This window comes from Mus caroli, unplaced genomic scaffold (assembly GCF_978045245.1).
Source record: "Mus caroli unplaced genomic scaffold, Mus_caroli_1 scaffold_8, whole genome shotgun sequence".
NCBI lineage: Eukaryota > Metazoa > Chordata > Mammalia > Rodentia > Muridae > Mus > Mus caroli.
In genome coordinates, this window is record NW_028227263.1 from 13,540,537 (window position 1) to 13,557,041 (window position 16,505).

The 16,505-nt window shown below is 44.3% G+C and overlaps 1 protein-coding gene across 1 annotated transcript in view; it reads left to right on the forward strand.

Annotated features, from left to right (window-relative positions):
- The window catches only part of Cpxm2 (carboxypeptidase X, M14 family member 2), a 116,471-nt gene that overhangs the window by 46,697 nt on the left and 53,269 nt on the right, over positions 1-16,505 (forward strand). Inside the window, exon 4 of the mRNA XM_021166950.2 lies at positions 171-310. Within this exon, the coding sequence (XP_021022609.1) occupies positions 171-310 (140 nt within the window). The remainder of the gene's footprint in view (positions 1-170; positions 311-16,505) is intronic.

Below are 16,505 nucleotides of genomic sequence, written 5' to 3' on the forward strand. Positions count from 1 at the left end.
GCCAAGAAGAAGACATGCTATACCAAGATAGTCTCACCTCCTTCCCATGGTTTAGAATAAGGAGTCTGTGGTACAGTAGTTTTTCTTCTCTTGTCCTCTCTGTCTCAAGAAAAGATGTCTTAGTCATCTTCAATCCAAGGTCTTTCTGAACACCAATTTCTTCTTTCCAGGCAGGCATTAATGAAAACGACTTTTACGATGGGGCTTGGTGTGCTGGTAGGAACGACTTGCATCAGTGGATCGAAGTGGATGCCCGGCGCCTGACCAAGTTCACAGGGGTCATTACCCAAGGAAGGAACTCTCTCTGGCTGTAAGTGGGTCAGCACCTGTGCCTGACAGGCTCTGTCTTACACCTATCAGTTGAAGGGAGACTGCAGAGCAGTATCTGATGAAGGGTGACTAAAAGGTGGCCAAGGCTGAAAGGACACCTCCTCTTATGCAGGGAAAGGGCAGGGCCCACTGAGAAAGGAAGATGAGGTGGTCAGGGGTGCAGTCATAGATGAGCCCTGAGGCATGTGGCTAGGATCTTTTGGATCCCGACAGATTATTGCTATCTGGACAGGTGGGTTAAACTCAGCCTGAGCCAAGAACTCTCAGCAAGCACTGAGCACATGGTCTTGGGAGGAGAGAGGAAGAACCATCCAGACTCTGGGAGAAGGAACCAGAAGTCTTGGCAGGTTCTCAAACAAATGGCCACTTGAGGTGTGTTTTAAATGAGGAACAAACCAGCTCAGAGATCAGGGAATGAGACGGTTTCTCCGTCTTGAATTTAGGAATAGAGTTGTGGCAGTAACAAAGGTGGCCTGATGGTGACCCCGAGAGGTGGCAATAGCCTCTCTATACCCTCCATCTTGGCTGGGATGTAGCCCGGTTGGTAGAGTGTGTGCTTAGCATGTGTGGATCCCTGGGGTCTATCTCCAGCACTGAGTAAAGCAGATGATGTCATGCACTCCTATAATCAGGCAGAAAGATCAGTTCAAGGTCAGCTTTAAAGCCTGTATTCTTTACTTCCCCATTGCTATGCTAAAACCAAGACCAAGTCAGGAAGGAGGTGTATTGAGGCTTACCATTCCAAGGGAAAAGGGCCATTACAGCTGGGAGACAGGAGGCATGGCAACTGGATCATCGAGCCGAGAGCTCATATTCTGAATCAAAAGCAGAAAGCAGAGACTGAAGTGTGAAAGGTGTGAGGCCTTGAAGCCTCCAGTCCAGTGAGTAGTGCTGGATTTCTCCAGCAAAGCCACGTCTTTTAGATTCTCATGGACAGCATCACCTCCAGGGAACCTAGTGTTCAAATGCCAGAGGCTATGGGGGCATGCTCACAGAATCCTCCACTCTTATAAAGGCTATGTTGGCATGCTCATACAATCCACCACAGCTATAGAGTTCAAGGTCAAGCTGGGCTACACAAGACCCTGTCTCAAAATAAAGAGCAGGAGAGAACAGAACAGAAGAGAGCATATGTCTCACTTTGTCATTCCACTGTGGAGCTCTATTCTTCCGAAAGAGGAAGGGGATTCTGGCACATGCTGTATGAGAAGGAACCTTGGGTGCATGCTGATAAATACAATAATAAATGAACAAAAGGGTGGATATCAGATGATTCTGCTCAGACAAGGACCTAGAGTAATCAGATCCATAGAGACTGAAACAGGATGGCGACTGTTAGGACCTGGGAGGAGAACAATGGTGAGTTAATATTTGTAAGCAAAGAGCTGAAGTTCCGGATGGGGACACCTTCTGGACATGGGTGGCGGTGATGATGGCAAGTCAGGGCAGGTGGACTGGGAGCCATAGGGCTGCCCACTTATCAAGGAAGTATGAGAAATCCTGTGTCATGCATATTTTATAAAAATGTTATGTGTTTATTCTTATTATAAATACAATATTTAACATCCAGAAACATTGACACACACACACATCAGGGTAGCTACGGAGATGAACGGCTCTGACCTTGGGTCCTGTGCATGCAGTGGGGTCTTATCAGGTCTCAGTGAGGTCAACAGGATACTAGTTATTTTTTAATTTAAATGAGAAATCGTCAGGTTCCACTATACCTGTCCACACTGAGAAGCCAAGAATACCAACATTAGAAAACTGGTTGTGTTGTATGACACCATTAAGATCCCTTCCTCCTCTTAGCTCCTGTCCCTTCACACTGCTGCAATCCAAAGTCCCATTTCTTGGCATCTTTCAATATTGACCAATAATGTAAAATCAAAGTATGGCTTTCTGATGAGGCTGTCGGTGTCAGAAGGGCAAGGGCCACAGATAATCTCCATGTTGCTGGCTGAGGGACGCCAGAGGGAGTCTTTTCAGAGAAGTCTACTCTGGTGAAGACAGGACTCATGACTTGGTTGCAAAAAAAAAATGTTAGGAGTCTCTACTATGTAGAATTGGAGTTTATTCAAAAGAGATGCGAATGTAGGCTTAAGCAGGGAGCACTTGGATTTAGAGAGGGGCACTCAGAGAAGGGATAATACACAGCCAAGTGTTAGGTGTAAGCTTCTCAAGGAAGAATAACAAAGGTGTGTCTTTATAGCAGCCATATGCATTGGCGGCTTCTAAAGTAGTTCAATTTCCAAGGATAGCCAAGGAACTTTCCAGGAGACTTTAAGGTTGCTCCTGGTTTATACTGGATGATTACATTGTATCACCAGTCAAGAAACAAAGAGTGATGAGTGCTTACTGCTGCTCAGCTTCCTTTCTCCATTTACATTCTCTAGGATCCCAGTCTAGGGGATGGTGCCACCCACAGTGGGCAGGTTTTTCCACTTCAATTAACACAGTCAAGATAACCTCCCAGAAGCACGTCCAAAGGCCCATCTCCCAGATGTCTCTAGATCCTGTCAAGCTGACAGTTAACACTAACCATCACAGAGACTAATTTTAATTTTGAAAGTGGCCAACATTAATAACTAAACTGGGATAAGACTTGACATCTGTACTCACAGTTAACCACTTGTCATTGTTCCTAACCTTGCATTTTTTTCTGGTATAGACACATTTCAGATTCTCTATTATTGGTCTCTGCCTTGGTTACTGAGGTTCTTGCTGATAGAGGCCATGCCTGTCATTTGGGGGACCTGCCCAGTACAGGCACCTGTTTGATGCCCATCAAATGCTTCCCTAATAAATAAGCAACATTAATTCAATAATAACCATATTTTTGTGTGGCAATATTTGTCTGACAGTGACTCATCTCCTGCTTTTCTCTGTATTTTTTTTAGTAAAAAGATAATATTGTAATATCTAATAGTGTCTTAAAGTATTACCCATGATCCCACCATTTTTATACCAACAGATATTCCTATATACTGTATATCATACCAATTATGTTGTTTTTGACTTAGTATATTACATTTTCATGCTGTGACTCAGATTTCATAATGATTATTTTTAATGGCCTGTGATTTACTCAGCCATGCCTCCATCATGTCCCAATTTCTTGCTACCTTTTTCATATTGAGAGAAGAATTTTATGCTTACCCTTCCTTCTTTATTTGAATTATATCCCTCAAGTAAATAATTTTCAGAGCTGGGATATTTCATGCAGTTTGACAACATTTGATTATTTTTGTGCTTTTTTTTCAGGATTACACTTTATTTACTTGGCTTTTCAGTGGCAATTATGCGTACATTCATGCATGCCAATGTTTGCTCTGAACTATGTGGTTTTTTTTTCCCCCTCCTTAATGGCATATTATCACATGACAGCTATTTTTACTACTTGGATTCTGAAAGGCTTTTAGGGAGGAGGGCTTGGAAGCTGGGTTGCTCAAGGGAGAATGGGAAGTTGTGAAGAAAAGACTGGTGTGAAGTAATCAATAAGGAGTGAGAGCAGGGGACTGATGATTGTGCCTGGCTAGTAACCTGTCTGGCCACTGTCATTAGAGATGAAGTCGGTCGGTTATTATAGGATTAGCAAAAAAGAGATTGAAGTAAGTACAGTGCTTCCATTTCTTCTTAACTAGAAACACAAGGGGGATAAGCAAGACATCACAAATGGAGCACCATCATCTCTCAGGGGCATTTAAGGGGGGAGGTGAGAGATAGAATTACTCTTAAGAGTCTGATTTTCCTTAATGTCTAAATTTATTTCAAGTCAAATTATTGCTCAGGGATAATGAGATCAAGAAATCTGACGGGTGTCAGTGTACTGGGCCTCCTGGAATAGTTCTGTCTCCACTAAGGGCCAACAGGAAGTGGAAGGGTGGTATGCTTCAGTGTCTGAGCTGTTCCTTCACCAGTGCATGAATAATATAGAAGGCAATTGAATCTGTTGCAAATGGTAAAACAAACAAACAAACACACACACACATGTCCGTGTTAGACATTGTAAATACTTGCAGTGAAGATGACAGTACACATCCTTTTCTCTCTCCCCTGACTCCTGACAACATATTGTTTCTGGAATGAAAACATTTTAGGTTTCTGTCTTTCTCTTTAGCAGTTACTGAGAGCATTGCTGACAGTGGCCATGCCCTGGTATTTGGGGAACCTGTGCAGAAGCAGGCACCTATTCAATGCTCAACAAATCACTCCCTAAAAAATATGAATGTGATTAAATCAACAGAGGTTTATTCGCCCTGACTAGCAATGAGTTAATTAATCTGGGGCTACAAATGACTGAGAGAAGGCATACACTAGAATGGAGAGAAAGGCAGGAGAGAGAAGGCTGAGTTGTGACAGACTTCTAGAGATGAGTGGCTCCCACCCTAAAATCATGGCATGCCTCTAGTTCCTCATGGTTATGCAGACTCCCTTCTTTGGACCTCAGTTTTCTGACCTCTACAATGGATTGGCTACTCTCTATCTCATACAGATGTAAATGTGTGTGTGTGTGTATGTTTGTATGGGATTGTAAGCAATTATACTAGAATATTTAAAACTTACACAGCACATAGTAAGAGCTTAATAGAAAGGAATTTTCATCCTCTCATTTTCTGTGTTTCTCTAGAACAATTTATTTCTAGTTTTACTTTTAGCCATGGGTCCTTCTCCCAAATACAATATTTATTGGAAGCACTAGGAAGTGATAAGCAGGGGAGACCGCTCTGTGTGGTTCTAAGAGGGGGGACATTGCTTGCCTGGTCCTCTGTCCTCCTCAAGTGTCTCTGTATTAGGCATCCTGATTACTTGATATGCCCCATGCAGGTTACAGTCTACCCACTTCCTCACATGTTAACTGCTATTCTGCAGACCTAGGCAGACATGGGATTCAGATCAAACAAGCAAAGCAAGATCTGGGATCAGAGTTTGCCTTTTCCAATCGGGTGTGAAAGAGGACTGGACTTGAGTGGGTAAGATTTCAGACACAGAAGAAAGGAGTTTCCAGCTCCAGAAAGGAGTTTGCCAGGAAGTTGTTGCTGTTTTGCACTCGGGGATGTGGCTCACTTGGTAGAGTGCTGGCCTAGTATGAAGGAAGCCCTGGGTTGGATCCCCAGCAGTACAGGAAAAATTGGGTATGCTGATGCACACCTGTTTTCTGAGCACTCTGAAAGTAGAAACAAGAGAATCGAGCCTACATAGTACATTGAGCCATCCTGGGCTACACAACAGCTTGCCTCAAAACCAAGAAAACAAAACAAAATCAGCCAACCATCCTATCAACCAACCAACCAACCAACCAACCAACCAAACAAACAAACAAAAACCAGCTTCTTGGTATGTGAAGGGAGAAAGCACTTTACAAATGTATATTTCAGATTATTATGGTGGGTGTGAAAAGAGAATCATCACCATCAACAACAACAACAAAAGTTGTTTGGAAAAATGCTATGATGAAGCCCAATACTTTGTATGCTAAAGACATAAAAGTTTTTTAAATACTAGGAAAAGACTTTTAAAAATGCTTTTCCGTTATAGGACTGGCATAGTTGGTATTTTAAAATGAACATCTTTAATATTTTGTTTGTGGCATTCCCTGTGTATTTATTAATTAATCCATATGGCATTTATTGAGTGCTCTGTACTAAGAATAAGATAGTAAATGAAAGCAAGACTTGATCCTGCCTTTAGGGGGAAGTCTAGTAGGAGAATCCAGTATGCTATGGGGACTTCAAGAGAAGGCAGAGGCCATACTGACCTGAGGTGGGTGGAGCTCCCATTGGATCTGTGGCAGGGCTGAGTTGAGGATGATGCCTGAGGTCCTAAGGTACGGCTGCCACATCCCTCCAGTAATTCACATTCGAGCTGATGACAAAGTCTGCAATTTCAGTTTTAATAATTCTTTCAACTAATTTGGGCTATCTGGAGTTATAAAATATAATTGTTGTAATGATTTTGAGTAATTTATATTTTTCAGCATTATAAATTATCATTCCTCACTGCATTGCCATTTAGTGAAATGTTAGTGCCCCAATAGAAACCAATCTTTCATTTCCCTAATGACAGAAAGTATATTAGACATGTGAGTGTTGCAATTATAACCACCATGATGATTGAAAAGTTAATTACTCTGCTGAGGTGAGTCAGTGCTTCTAAGGACTTGGAATAAATGCAGACAATTTTTAAAAACCAAATGTTTTGCACTTTAACTGTTTAATAGGGAAAACCATCTGTTTTTTGTTTTTTACTTTATTTTTTTAAGTAAGGCAGTAACTTGAGCACCAGGTTTGTGTTTGTAAGATATTGTGGGGAGGGGATGAAGAGAACTAAGGAAGGTTGACCAGTTGGCTGAATTTGGAGCAAAAAGTCAAGATTGTTAGTAAGACAAATAGAGAGAACTCTAGTTGTAAGCCAGGCCTTGTGTCCAAGAATACAAAGATTTGACATGGTTGTGCACATCACTAAGAGGTTAGCATGACATTTGGAATGGGATATCTTTGCAGAGATTCAGGGCACTAGTTTCCTTGAGAAAAATGAGGTACCCAAGTCACAAGGAAGGTAGGACCAGACAAGTTTTTACTTCCTTTATGGTTACACTTTGGTCTTGAAGTGAGTAGGATTTGTGATAAACAACTACATCAGTGCACAAAGGGTTCTGGGATGCTGTGAGGCTGACAGGAGGTAGAGAGATCATCCTGGAAAGGACTAAGGTCTCCTGCAAGGATCCAGGTGAGGGAACAACTGGGTTTTGCAGCTTTGGAGGAGGATTCTCTGCATAGAGTGAGTATGGCAGGTTTGTGGACTGGAACTTTAAAAAATGCAAGGTCAATGTTGAGCAAAAACTTAGGGAGTTTTTCTACTCAGCCTCAGAAAGGGCTCAGTGGATGTTAAGAAGACTGACTTCTCATTATTCCTTGGGCTATCTTGGTGGTTTGTATGTAGGGAATGTGGCAGCTGATGGTTGCTGCACTGCAGATGTTCAAGGGCACTGGGGTGGTGCTGCTAGTGTACACACACTGTGCTAAGAGGGATGAGCTGGAAAGCGAAGTGTAGTGCTAGTGGTACATGGATTCAAGTCAGAGGTCAGGTTCAAGGGCACACTGCAGGAATGCCAGGCTTAAGAAGTGTTGAGGCTTGTCTGGGGACCAGTGGGGTTAGGGAGTGAGCAGAAGGAAAGACAGAGTGGGGAATAAGTCCGAGAATCTTGAAGCTGCAAAGCTGACCACTTCCATATTCCCTGCAGGCAAAGAGTGTTCAGGGTAAGATGGACAGGGCGAGTTGATGGGACAAGTAAAGGACAGTCTAGTCACAGCAGAGGGAAAAGGGAAGGTGGTAGAAACAGCAGTTAAAGAGTGACTGGAATAAAGACTCATTCCATGGGGGCAGGGGGGAAGCAGAAACTTGAATACCTGCTCAGCGTCTCATTTACACAGTGCAGTGTTCATCTGGTGCCCCCTCCCTCTTCTCCCAGTGGTACCCAGCTTTCTACACTCTGGGGACCAACCAGTCCATCCTTCACCACGGTCACCTTATCCCTACTCAGTATGTGTGGGACGCATAGAACCGTTTGCCAGAGCTCAGAGGGAGGAGACACCAGAGCCCTGCACTCAGGGAGGGGGAAGGGAGCCTGGAGGCCCCAGAAGAGAAGAACTGTGGGAGGCTTCATCAATCATCTTGTCTCTTTGGGAGGTAGGGAGGGCGGTGTGTTTTCAGAACATATCATGCCATGTCTTGTCCTTGCCTAATGGGGAGATGAGATGTCAGGCACCTGTGGGGTCCTGGGGAGAGAATTTCCACGCTCCTTTCTAACTTCTAGGAGAACTGTCAGTTTCTGAGCAGGGGAGTTTGGGATGATCTTGAAGGGTTTTGATGAAAACACTGTCAAGTTCAGGTTCAAGGTGAGGCGGTCTTTCCTTCACCCTGTGCTTTGTCTGTTTTATGTATGCAGAGGGAACTGTTTAAAACCAAACAGAGATTTCACAGATGCCACCCACGCTACCTCCTTGGGTTTCTGGGTGTCAGCGACTAAGGAATGAACTTTCAGATGGTGACATGTCTGAAGTCAAACAACTGTAGAGCTGGCTTCTGGGATGGAAGTTCACCACGCTGTTTTCAAGGTCTCCGTGCCAGGGTCGCTGCTCCTTGGGAAACCCTGGGGCAATGGCTGATACCCCTGCCTTTTCCCATTTCTGTTTGTCGGTGGGAAAGACCTCTTTGCAGCAGGCCCTCTCCCTTGTTGCATTAGACACTTGCTCTATTGCTGCCACAAAACCAAAAGCCACTTAAGAAAGGAAAGATCTATTTTGGCTCAAGGTTATGGTCCATCGTGATGAGGAAGAGGCAATCGCCGGAGCTTGTGCAGTCTAAGATCTCAGTCCATGGAACGATGCCACCCACATGGAATATGGTTCTTCCCACCTCAATTAACTTAATCTAGAAAATCCCTCAGGGATTATAGAGCCTTGTCTTGGATTCTGTTAAGTTGATGATCGATATTAATGATCACATCTGGTGAGCTGATGTTCTGCCTCACAAGGCCTGTTGGATTAACTCCCTCTGTCCATATGTGTTTACTTCATGGTGCTTGCTCTCCTCCTAGACCAGAAGTTCCCTTTTTTTTTTCTCCATAGATAGATCAAGCAGGCTACCTCCTTAGGGCCTGCACACTTGATGCCCTCTCTGCAGGGAGAGTGAGACCACTTTGCTTTCTTTTGCCAGCTTTTGAAGCCAACCTAGGTCTCTGTGTGTTCACTTGACTGTCTTCCCACTCATGTGTTTGTGCTGCACTGATGTTACTCCTGGGGCCCAAGCAGGCTCATTTGCCCTGAAATCTCCAGTGTTAGGTCTAGGGTGGGTCTCTGTAACTGGCCTCTCTCATCCCTCCCTTCTCCAGAGGCTAAACAGGGCCAGAGTATGTCTAGCACAGGGGGCTAAGCCACAGGGTGGAGACAGGCTGCACCCACTTGGAAAGAAGCTCTGGTTCGTTGCCGATGTCCTGACTCGGATTAGAAATGACAAGCAAAGTCTTAGGATGGCAAGTCTGTTTCCCAATATAGCAGTGTTCGAAGGTGGAAGCCTTTGGGAAGTGATTGGCTTATGAGGGCTTTGACCTCATCCATGGATTAATCCATCGATGGGTTTTTGACTTGGGAGCTGTGAGAGGTCACTGGATGTGTGCTTCTAGGTGCTGTGCTTTGCCCCGGCCTCCACCCCTGCTTTGCATCTTCCAGGACATGAGTAGCTTTGCTCTGCCCCTCTCAGGCAGGATGCATTGCACTATCACAGGCCTGGAAACAATAGAAATAAGGAAGCATATAGGCTGAACCCTCTGGAACCATGAGCCAAAATAAGTCTCTGCTCCTTACATGCATTTTTCTCTCGTCACAGCAACGCAAAATGTGTGGACATAGACCTATCCCAGATTCCAGAGGGAGACTGGCATTCCTGGCTGCGTGTCCTTGGACACGTTCCTGAGACTTTCTGTGCCCCCTTTTTCCACTCATCAAGTGTGACACTAGTACACACCACTGGCACGAGGATTAAAGGAGCTGGTGAGGTTATCCTGGACATACATACAGTAAGCAGCCCACTGTTGCTGTTGCTTTCTTAGGACTCTGTCCCTCTTGTAGAGGGTCCTCGGACTGTGGCATCTCCACCCATCACTCTCTCAGCACATTCATATTGCTCAGCTGGATGTGTGTCCCATGCAATGCTGTAAGAACTCCAATCACACTCCCAACATGTAGCAGAGACCTCAAAAGTTGGCACTGCTCTTGCCACAGTGGCTACTTCTCACCTGCCCTGCCTCTGGGTCTCTTTCCCATCCACCCAGAGCTAGACCCTCCAGTATCCCAGCACCTACACAAATACCTAAAAAAGATGCACCAGATAGCAAAGAAGCTTGAGTCTGACCTTTTGCCCTATGTCTACTTTTGGGTGGGGTACATTTGGTAGTTTGTGAATTTCTTTAAATAACAGTGTATAGGCACCTAAACTGAGACTCTGAGCACTTTGCTTGTGCCCCCTCATGTGGTTCCCAGTGGCCCATTGAATGGATGAAGAGACTAAGCTATAGAAAGCCAGAGGAGCTGGCCTAACCTGCCTGTCTTGTAAGGGAATGCTTGCCCTCTTTTATCTTGCTTCCTCCACCTCTTATCTCTGCACCAGTGCCCCTCATTGCCCCTCATTTGTTCTTGTGTCATGAGGCTTGTTGGAGTGGAGAGAGAGGGACTGTGCCATATACTTCACTGAAGGTTTCTAAGGCTGGACCTGAGACCTTGCCCAAAAGGGGCCACTATTTTAGCTATTTTTAAATCAGAAGGAAGACATAATAGGGTAAAAGAAACACAACGTTTTATATATAGTTGGCTTTATATTAACTAGGTTGTAAGATTCCAGTTTTACAGAGAAAGGGAAATTGTCCGTAGGGAACAACCCTCCTCCTCCAACCCATCTTCCTGTACATAGAACCTGTGACTAAGCAAGTTTCCAGGACAATGTGCCAGGTGGGAATGAGGCTGTCACTCAGCTCTACTTACCATGGGGCACTACCCTGGGTTGTTTGACTGGGGCCAGGATAATTGCTAGAGTCTGTGTCTGCCCAATAGGGAAGAAGAAGCCAAAGGCAGAAATATAGCTCCCAGGCAAAGAACTCCCTGCTGCCAGATATGCAGGATGGGGCTGTGAGCAAGCACAGCCATGGGTCAGCAAGGACATGGAGACCTTCTCTTTCAGCCAACAACAGGAACTCAGCCCCACTGACACCTTGACTTTAGGACTTCTGGCCTCCAGAGCAGATACACCCCTGTTATTTAAACTAGTGGTTTTGTAGCATCAACAGAAAACCAAAGGTGCTACCATTCAGAGGTCCTAGGGCCAGTAGAGGCCCTTCAGTGGCCAGCCCAGCTCTGGTGGTTTGCTGTCTGCAGCATTCTGGGCCATGATAGAGCCTCCAGCTGTGAGTGGAGCTGGCCAGACATCCAGCTAGGGCAGCACCAGACTACATCTCCGTTTTCCAGCATCCACAAGGGCCATTTCTTTGATCTCTTTTCTTCTGATCCTTCAAGTGGGGATTCCAGATTTGGGGGTCCTTGTCTATTTTCTTCTTGTGCCTTTAGCTCTTTGCTGTGGGCCTTGCTGCTTCACCCTCTACCCAAATGTATTGACTCCTTGTCCCAAAGTAGTGTTCCTCTGTTGTCTCCCCATGGGCAAGTTACCAAGATCATGGGAAGTGCACAGTACTTGGCAGTTTATGGCATTCGACTTGCATTCTCACAAAGCTGTGGTTACCAGTCTAAAGTGAAAATTCCAATAAATCAATGGGTTCACATTTCACACAGGCTTCAACATTTGGCTGTACTGAGAATATGGTGCAACCATTTGGCCTGGCGATTACAATTCTAGCAGAGAGAGGGTAAGAGGGAAGGGGGAGAGTGAAACATGTGAACTCCTTTCCTAGCTACTGAGTGGTGTCTACTGTAAACAAGATAGAACTTTCTGTTTTGCATTTTGTTTGCAGCAGCTATGGAAGGCAGCTCTAGACCTCTTGGGATCAGCAGTTCTGCCCAAGGTTCTAATTCAGCGTTGGGCAGGATTTGGGCCATGAGACAGCTGGAATGCAGCTCCACAGGGAGGGAAGGGGAGGGGATGGGTAAGCTGCAGCCAGCTCCCTTGTGATTCCAATAATGAATTGGCTTCAAATGCTTCCTCTTCTCCAACTGAAGAAGATTTAGCCACGCTTTCCTCACTTGGATATAGTGGGGGATGCCTAGCAAGGGTTACTTCTGAGGGCTAAGGGCTTCTCACAGGCCTGTGCCGGAATGCTTGGGACCAGAGATACCTGAAAAAATATTCACACGTGCAACATGAGACATCTTGGGTGTAGAACTCAAGGCTAAATATGAAACCAGTTTGTTTTTATGACTTTTATACACAGAGTCTGATGGTGGTTTTATTCAATATGTCTAGTGTGCCTGTATGCCACAGACTGTGACGCATCACCTAAGTTCATGTGTGGAATTTCCCATTTATAGTGTCAAATAAGTGCTCAGAAAGCTTCAGAGATGGTTTCCAGATTGGGATGATCAACTTGATCTTGAATATCTTGACACATTTGTGATAGGATTGGGGGGGGGGGTGTCTATCCTGGAAAGATGGCAAAAGAAACCAAGGCTGTGAGGTTCCAGTGTGGTGGAGATCAAATGTGTGCCTGAGATCTTGCCAAGTGGCTCTTTGATTGGGGTTTAAGATACTTATATGTCCTCAAATTATTCCTCTTCGTAACACTTTGTTTAGGTTAGTTTGGGCTGCATGAAACTTTTGACTGTTTCATGGTTGTTGTTACATGTAGAGAGGCCCGTGCTGAAGACACTGTCCTCTCTGCTGAATCTCCCGACCCTTTGTTTATTATCAGTCCACCACAGTTGAGTGGATGAACGCCCGGGGCTCGGTTCTGCGTCACAAATCTGTGTCTGTCCCTCCTCCCATGCCACGCAGTGCCTGAGTGTCTCCTTCTTTCCTTTCATATTTCCTGTCTGTTCTCTAATCCTGGGGGTTAAACCCAAGAACAACAGCAATGAGTTCTGCAATTATATAATGTTTGTAGTTGAGTAGATCAATTTGTCTCACTTTATCTGATTTCAAAATTGTTGTAGTTTATTTAGATCCTTTGCCTTTGTATATTAATTTTATAATAATCTTGTTTATATCTACATGAGCAATCTTGCTTATATCCTACTGCAATTTTCACAGGATTATGTTAAGCCTGTGTATTAATTTGTTGAGGGTTTAAAACCTTGTGTCAAATCTTTCAATACAGGACCACACACCGTTTTTACACTAAAAGTATTTAGTTTCCTTCACAAAGTTTTGTCAGATTCAGCAAATGAGTCCTGTATGTCCTTTTAGATTCATACATAAGTAACTAAATTTTTTTATTTTTATTTTTTTGTGGCCAGTATTTTATTGAGTTAGCAGAGATCTCATTTGGCTGCCAAAACAATGGGGCTGACATCGGCGTACCTGTAGCTGCTGCGCATGAATTAAGATGGCTTTGACCTTATAAAGGATTTTTTTTCTGCCCACCCCTTTCTTTCCTCTGATTTACACACGCACAGTATGTCCACCTTTTCCTCTGATGAGCATGTGTGTGTGCATGCACACACACAGAGTATGTCCAGCTCTTTCCTTTGATGAATACATATACACTATGTCTACCTCTTTCCTCTGATATATACACACAGTATGTTCAGAGCCTCTAGTGAGAAACCTACACAGAATCTGGCCAGTGGATTCTCCATATTATGAAATCTATTCTGAATTGCCAACATATGATTCTGGTCTAAAAGATGACAGTTTCTCTTGTGTCTGTGTCTGCTTCTCTGTCTCTCTGTCTCTCTTCCTTTCTCTCTCTCCTCTCTCTCCTCTCTCTCTCTCTCTCTGTCTCTCTCTCTGTCTCTCTGTCTCTCTCTCTGTCTCTCTGTCTCTCTGTCTCTCTGTCTCTGTCTCTGTCTCTGTCTCTCTCTCTCTCTGTGTGTGTGTGTGTGTGTGTGTATGTGTGTGTGTATAATGGTCTGAGAATTGAACCCAGGTCCCTGCACATGTTAAGCAATGCTATACTGCTGAATTCTACCCACAGTCTAGTTTTATCCCCCAAATCTCCATCCATCTTGGAAAATTTCAAATATTTGTGATCATTTTCATTTGTTAGTAATGAAGACATTAAAATAGGAACTGGCAAGTTTCTGTTGGCCTGGGTCTATCCACTGATACTTGTAAAATGGTAGCCAATTGAATGCCTATGTGCCATTTGGACCTAGATGATGCCATTAAAAAAAAAAAGATGAGTGACAATTTGTGTGTGTGTTCTTATAGTTAGTTTATGTGCACCATAAATAATCTGTAGTTATGCATACAGGAGCCTGTAGGTCAGAAGACGGTGTCAGATACCTATAAGAGTTATAGGCAGTTGTGAACTACCTGGTGTGTATTGGGAACCGAACCCAGGTCCTCTGTCCCAGTCCCATGTTTTATTATAGAACAATCTGGAGAAAATAACTAGTTTATGCTGAGCTACTGTCCCAGCAAGTGCATTAACACTGTACCTTACAGTACCCCAGAGGTTAGAGTTTGTAAACCTCATGACAGACACTGTGTCTGCTAGAGATGTCATGATTAGCATAAGTGAACTCCTAGTTTGAGCCCGTTTCTTCTAGCCTCAGGGGCCCCTGATCTTTGCGGGAGCCCACTAAAGCCTACAAGCCCTGAGCTTTCGTATGTGTTCCCTCTCAGCTCTGCAGCATGGCTCGAGGTCAGACAACTGTCAGAGTATGGACTCCACCTCCTCAAAACCAACTTCCTTGCGTGCTTAGCAGGAAGCTTCCAACTTTGACCAAGTGGTTGCTTTCTAGGGGGACATTTTTATGCTATGCCAGCTTTGAACCAGGCCAAGGAATGGATGAGTCCACGGTTTTTCCCTAAGCATTTTTGAAAGTGAAAACCTTTGCTAAGTCACACAGAAGGTTATTGTTGCTCTCTCTCTTTTCAAATAGCCTGCTGCTCCCTAGTTTTTCTGTCTAGTCTCTCTATAAAAACATAACATCAGTGCTGCCAGCCACTCCTCAGCTGGCGATGCTTCAGAGCTCAGGCAGGCCACGGAACGGAAAGCCACGTGCTTTCCGGCCCTACTAAGAAAGTTCCATCGGCCTTCTCTCCAGAGCATTACAGCAAAGAAATGTGGACTCTTAAAGGAGGAGGGAAAAGAAGTTCTGCTGTCCATCCTGTGCTCAGTTGATAAGTAAGATACAAACTGGTCTTGGTTCTTCTTGCGTGTGCCTGGAGAAAACAGCCTTGGGATGTGTAGAAAGATTGAAAATGTCAGAGATGAGATGGAAATGCAAAAGAGAGGGGATGTAGGTGGTTATTTTTAATTAATGTATCACTTCATTGTTCAAACAGCCAAGAAACATCTCTGACCTTTAAAAATAGTCCCCATTTCAGGTCCTCTGGTCCCATTTCCTGGTCGCCTGGGCAACTCCTGCAAACTACTTAGCAGATATTTCTTGTGCTTGTTCCTTCCTTCCAATCTTCCTGCTGCCTTTCCTGAAGCTTTACAGGGAGGGACCTGAAGACAGTTGTTCCTGCAAGCCTTTGGATTTTACTTCCTCAGTACAGTTTTCAGGACCTTGTCCATACTTTGTCCTAAATACTGTACATGGATGTACTGTAAATACCATGACATGTCAAGGTGTCAGGAGCCTGAGTAGTCACATCAAATCCTGAGGAAAGTGTTGCGGGAAATATTTTAAAAAGAACCACCAAGTTCCTGCGCTCCATCCAGCTACTCTTTGCCTGCCAACTCCGCTGCCTCCATGGTTAGCCCCATACAGAGACAGTCTTCCCAGCTCTTGTCCACTGCCTCAGTGCCACCAGCACCCTCTTAGCTATCATGCCCCTGTGCTCTGCAGTCCCACCTTCCAGTAACCCAATAGAACAAAACTCTAGAAACATATAATTAATCAGTCAAATTTATATAGCAATAAATTCTCAATTCAGAAGAGGGCCAATTGATAATGGTACAAGCTGCTCACCTAGATCAGACAAGTTATCCCAATTATTCTATCCCTATTCATAACTACCTGTGATATTCATAACTACCTGTGGCTATTTAAAACCATGCGGGATCAGGTTCTTCTTCCTGTCTTGTCCTCCATCTTGCTTCCTTTCCCCTCTCTCCTGGTAGGCTCTCTGTCTCTGAAACCCTTAGCTCTGCCTCCCTTTACCCTGTCCAATCACAGGCCTCCTGCTGCACTAATATTTAAGTAGATTGGACAGGGAAAATCCTGCCACAGTAAAGAGCAAAGAGCAGTAACATAACCCCTGCATGCTTGTGCTTAGCGCACTCTCTCCCCTACCCCCGCTCTTATAAAGTTCACGATTTTCTGCCTATGGAATGTAAGGAATGGTATCAACCACAGTGGGCAAGTCTCTCCACCTCAATTAGCATAATAAAATTAATTCCTCATTGTCATTGCAGACCAATCTAATTGTTGAGACTTTTTCAGATGATTCCAGATTGTCAACTTGGCAATTAAATCTAACTGTATGTATGTATGTATGTATGTATGTATGTATGTATCAATCAGATTTCTTGCATTAATGTCTTCTTTGTGGCCTAA